Source organism: Mus caroli, chromosome 13 (genome assembly GCF_900094665.2).
Source record: "Mus caroli chromosome 13, CAROLI_EIJ_v1.1, whole genome shotgun sequence".
Classification (NCBI taxonomy): domain Eukaryota; kingdom Metazoa; phylum Chordata; class Mammalia; order Rodentia; family Muridae; genus Mus; species Mus caroli.
Window position 1 is genome coordinate 19,533,812 of NC_034582.1, and position 5,700 is coordinate 19,539,511.

At 45.3% G+C, this 5,700-nt stretch overlaps 1 protein-coding gene across 2 annotated transcripts in view; it reads right to left on the reverse strand.

Moving 5' to 3' along the window:
* Positions 1–1,674: 1,674 nt before the first annotated feature.
* Positions 1,675–5,700, reverse strand: part of Hfe (homeostatic iron regulator) — an 8,583-nt gene continuing 4,557 nt past the window's right edge. For both annotated transcript variants that reach the window (XM_021180445.2, XM_021180443.2), the window contains 3 exons: positions 4,644–4,919; positions 4,430–4,540; positions 1,675–3,222 (listed from right to left, as the gene is read on the reverse strand). In XM_021180445.2, coding sequence (XP_021036104.1) covers positions 3,182–3,222; positions 4,430–4,540; positions 4,644–4,919 — 428 coding nt within the window. In that variant the 3' untranslated portion in view covers positions 1,675–3,181. The remainder of the gene's footprint in view (positions 3,223–4,429; positions 4,541–4,643; positions 4,920–5,700) is intronic.

The window sequence follows — 5,700 nt, forward strand, 5'->3', positions numbered from 1 at the left end:
GCCCTGGCTGTCCTGGAACTCACTCTGTAGACCAGGCTGGCCTCGAACTCAGAAATCCGCCTGCCTCTGCCTCCCGAGTGCTGGGATTAAAGGCGTGGGCCACCACGCCCCGCACCACTTGAGAGGAAGTGCTCCCTCCCAGTGAGGACCTCCCAGCAGGCATGAGTCACCTCTGAAGGAGCCTCCGAGAGCTTTGTCTTCTCTACACTCTGCACTTCTCGCAGTTCAGAGGACTCAGTCTTGCCTTGGCATACCAGCCTTTCCAGCACCTAGTACAGAATTCTGTTTTCTATACATTTCATGTACTTTCTCTTTTAAAACATCTACACACAGAGAGACACAGAGAGAGACACACTTTTGTTATTTGTTCTTTTAAGAAAGTTTCATGTGGCCCAGGCTGGCTTCCAGCTCACTATGTAGCTGAGAATGAGTTGGACTCTGGTGCAGTTGCCTCCAGCATTATGGGCATGCCTAGCACATCTGGTGCTTTTCTGCCCAAGAGTGGCCCTTTCCACCAGCCCTTACCCTACACTTTGCCTCTCCACAACCAACTGTGATGTACTGAAGTAAGTCACCAAGTGTCACCCTTCTTCTACCCTACACCATTTTCACTTCTGTTTAACCAGAAGTGAGCGAAGATGGGAGATTTGAAATGTAAGTCTTAATTCCTCCAATGGAGCCCCTAAAATTATATGAAAACATCAGAAGTGATACAAAACCTACAAAAATGCAAATGTATCATTTGGCCAGTATAATTATTATACCATTCCTTAGCTGTAACAGGAAGTGGAGGAAAGCCTGTGGCGCTTTACTGTGTACGGGGGTATTTAGGGACAATGAATCACAGCGAGCTTTCGGCTTGGCTTGTAAATTAACACTGCTTACAGCTCAGATGATGGTGCCCTTATGGCAAAGGAAGACTGTCAATCTCGTTATCACAGTGCAGTGAAAAGACTCTAAAAGACACAGGTCAAAAACTACAAGTCTATAATCCCATTGCTCAGGAGGTGAAGTTCAAGGCAGGCCTGAGCTCCTTAGTGAGTTTGATGCTATCCTGGACTATATGGTATCCAACTTAAAAAACTTAAATGAAAACTAAACCAAAAAAAAAAAAAAGCCAAAATTAGAAGTGATATAAGTGTCTATAAAATGATATGAGAGTTAACCACATTCAAAAGATGGACTATAATATCAGTTATCCTGTGTAGCGCGAAATACAATGGCATGCTTACCAAATCATGTGTTTACTAGTTGCACACACTTTGAGGAGAGCCATACGGAGACAACATACAAGCTGCTAGTGGCTCTTGTCACTCATTGAGGAAATGATGGCGCTACATTTACCTATTTCCAACAATGAATCAAAATTTTGATTTTTTTCCTACCTAATTTTCACAAACAGTAAATAATACAAAGGTCACAAAAAGGTTGAGGTCTCAGCTCAAATTCAGTGTTCATTAAAGAAATTGGAGCCATTGGTCTGAGGCAGGTGGGTTTCAAGATGGAATTCATACCACAGTGAGGCAGGCAAAAGTGTGTTTAGGAGGAAGTGAGCATGTGCCATCTGGGTGGAGAGAGGAGCCCACACACATGTGTATACACGTGCACACATATGTGAACACTCATCCTCATGCAGACAGATATGTATACACACACAAACATGCAAACACAGGCTTGACCTTTTTAACATTGGATGAATGTATTTTGTGAAATCTAGTAATGTCTAGGTTGTCTAGATTGGATTTTAAAATGTGCACAATTAACAATGAGCAGCGGGACCCTAGCAACTCCAAGAATTCTCCAAGCCAAATGACAGCTTCCATTCTACTGCCTTAAGATTGACAGATTGACAGATTCTCAGCTCCCAAGGCAATCACTTTAAGGTTCTGAGTCCAGAGGCATCAGCTTTGAGAGTCCCAGACAGATAGGCTAAGCTTTTTCATGGAATTTAACAAAAACAAACAAACAACAACAACAACAAGAAGAAGCCATATGTCAGAGGAAACAGGAGACTGGTGGGGAACGGAGTCACTACTTGCATCCTGACCTTTCCCTCCAGCTTTGAAAGGATTCCTCATAGCTGAGGACTGGTGAGTATTTGGCAGCTATTTCCCATCTTGTGGGTCAACCTCACTGAAAAGAAACCCCAGGAGATAAGAAAAGGGCCATCTTCTTTCTCCACTCATTTCATGCCACTCATATGGTCGGGTGGTACAGCGGGTGTATCTAAGAGCCAGGATGGCATTTCTACAGCTGTCTCTCTGGATCTCTGGTGAGTGGTTAGAGAGTCTTCACCTTTTGCATCTACAGAGAAGGAACATGGGTGCAGATAATAATTTCCACTTCCTAGGCCCCTCAGGACGTCTGCGCATGCTTTATGTTTAGCAGCTGATCAGAGCAGAGTATATTATTGAGCACTTCCTCAGAACAAGTGCAAGCCACACTTCATTATGATAATCGTTCACAGTTTTCATTTTCGAGACAAGGAGAGAAAAGATACATCATCGGCATCGTGTCACAGATGTCTATGATATTAACCTTCGAAAACCTCCAATCACCTTTGTGCCGATATGAACACAGAGCCATTGTTATACACACAAACATCTACATTTTCTCAGAGGGTGATTCCTCAGGTTGCACAGTTGTGTAGCCTCCATGGCTTTATTGATGATCCATATAACACTCCAATGGCAGAGAAGTCAGGGCATGGTGACAGAGGAGTCACTATATAACAGATGGAGGACAGTTGAGTGGGTCCTGGATTCTAGGATATAGGTGAAAAATTCTGGCACAAGTATGTGTGAGCATCCCCAGATGAAGGTTCACAACTTCTTCAGATGTGGAAACAAACGAATCATGTATCCACTAAACTTAGAGGGCTTTTTACGTAGACATATGGAGTCTAGGTGGATGAAGGAAACATAGGATGCTTCCAAGAAGCAGCCTAAGAATCATGAGACCAGTTCTGGAGGGAGAGGTTGCAACTGGGACAATCACTACTATTCAGGAACTGAACTTAACTGGAGAAAACACCTTGAGAAAGTGAACAGAGAAAGCTAAGAGCACAGTTCTCCGGCAGTTTCTGTGTGTTAGGTCCAACTGTGTCCTACAATGGAGCAAGTGTGCCCCCTCCAAGTCTTTGGCTGAGTCTTCTCTCTTCCGTGGTTCAGCAGGTTGCAGGTTACTCACAGTCAGTTAAGACATAGCCACCCATGGTTCCTCCTGAGAAGGCAAGAGACCCAGGAAGAGGCATCACTGGCCAGGCACCACTTGTCCTGTCCCTTCCCATCTCCTCCCTCCCTGACCATGCTATTCAAGGACTCCATTGGATTTCAGAGATGGTTACTCTCCATTAGGGTAAGCTCTAGTGTGTTGTGTAGAGGTTGTCTTTGTATTACTCAAATGCTAATTTCTATACCAGGACTTGAGTACAGGGCTCAGTATTGGTGTAAGGAGCCAAGTGGCAGTGACTGGATAGAGCCAGGTGGTCAGATTTACTTAAATGAGTGAGTAGAGAGTTTGCCAAGGTAAGGCCAAGCTTTCATAATTACTAAAAACTCTCTGTGTTGTTACCTGGGCTGCTGGCGGGTTGAGACAGTCCGGAGATAACCATCCGTATGGAACTGTTTAGTAGCTATCTAATGGCTTTCCTTGTCACCTAACTCACTTCCTCACAAACACATCGTTCCCTTGTGTTTTTGTGACTTTACCAGCCCCCCAGCTATCAGAACATAATGTTCCACGGGCCTACGTAGGCTTGCTTCTGTTTCCCTCTTGTTTTGTTCCATGCTACAGATACCCAGAGAGGGGGGGAAAAGAATGCATTGTGAGGAACACACAAAGTCAGGGACACGGTCCAATAATACACTCTCCTACTCAGCATTGTGGTGTGTGTGTGTGTGTGTGTGTGTGTGTGTGTCTGTATGTCTGTCTGTCTGTCTATATTCAAAGAGAGGGTCTCACAACAGAACCAATCCAGACTGGCCTTTAACTCATTGCAATCTTTTTGCTGACGTTAGGGTCACAAACAGCCATACCCGTTTTCCATATCCTTTCTGGATGTAGGTTGAGTAATTCATCCAGTGACACCCCACGTTCTCAGGGCCTTCTTTAGCTACACATTCTTGTCATGAATTCTATTCCACACTAGATTTAGCTTCTGGGACTTACCCAGTGGCTTTCTCAACCAGAAATCCCCCTACTCTACCTTAAATAACACCTGCACAACAGTAGGGGCCTAGAAGGTGTTTCCTGAATTAGGAACTTCTTGTCTGGGAAAACCGAAATTAAACAAAACATCCCCAGAGATGGGCTGGCACTTTCAACACAAAAAGCACAGTGAGGGTTTCCTACAGAGGTCACGTTTTCTGCAGGAATAGTGTGTCCTGGAGGAAGAGGCACCATGATACTTCATTATGCTCCTACTCACCTGAAGCCTTCCTTTTCCTTAAGATTAGGAACAGAATTCCAACCAAGAAGATGGCACACACGGTGACCCCACTGATGATTCCAATAATCATGGCCTGAGATTGCAAGGGCTCTAAAAACAACAAATGAAAATTTAAGCACATGACGGCCCCAGCTCACTGCAAAGGTGACCACCTCTCCAACAGATGACCTCTGCCCTACATGCCCATCCTCACCCCAAGAGGCAGTGAGAGGCTGGTCCAGGCCTGGGTGCTCCACTTGACAGGTGAACCTTGTCTCGTCCCCAGGGGCCACGGCCAATGTCAGCCAGCCTTGATAGGTCTCATCCCCGTTAGGTAGTACATTCTCGGGGTTGACATCCTTGGCATCCAGTGGCTGGTTATCTTTCAACCACCTCATAGTGATGTTCTGGGGGAAGAAGTCCAGAGCCTGACACCTTAGAGAGGTCCCCGTAGAGGCCCAGCGGCGAGTCACTTTCACCAAAGTAGGCCCTTGAAGGGAAAGAGGAAATCATGAGGAGGCTGCTTTATTCCAGACAGGAGGACTGGAATTTTCACTTCTCTTTTTGGGTAGGAAAAATAGTGCACACACACACACAAAGCAAAACAAAACAAAAAAACCTGGCTGTCAGAGATGCCATTTGATATCCTGAAAATGGCTTCAAGATGAAGTCACACACTAATGAAGTGCCACATTGGAGAACAGCCACTTCAGTCTGTCCTCTTCAGCACTGTCTGCCCAGGTCCTCTGGTCAGCCCACTAACATTTCCCTTTCTAATTTATTAGTTCTTAGTTGTGTTATATGCTTCAATATGAAGTGAAAAGTCCATCCCCAATAGTGGGTTCACACTTTGAAATTCAAGACTTGAGAAGCTGAGGCTGTGTTTTGTGGCTAGTTGGGCCTACATAGTGAGATCTAGACCAGCCTTGGCTACAGTGTGAGAGGCTATCTAAAGAAGAAAACAACAATCAGACAAACAACAACGAAGCAGATGGTTTATGACTGTAATCCTAGAAAAACATAGAAAGCTGAAGCAAGAGGATTTCTGGGAGTTTGAGGCCAGGCTTGGTTACATACTAAGTTAGTCAGTCTGCTACAGCAGAGTGAGATCTTGGAGAGAAAGAGAGAGAGAGAGAGGGAGAGGGAAAAGTAGAGGGAGAGGGAGGGGGAGAGGGAGGGGGAAGAGGGAGAGGGAGAGGGAGAGGGAGAGGGAGAGAGGGAGAGGGAATTGGGCCTCCAAAGTCCAGCCCTAATGATACACTCTCTCCAAC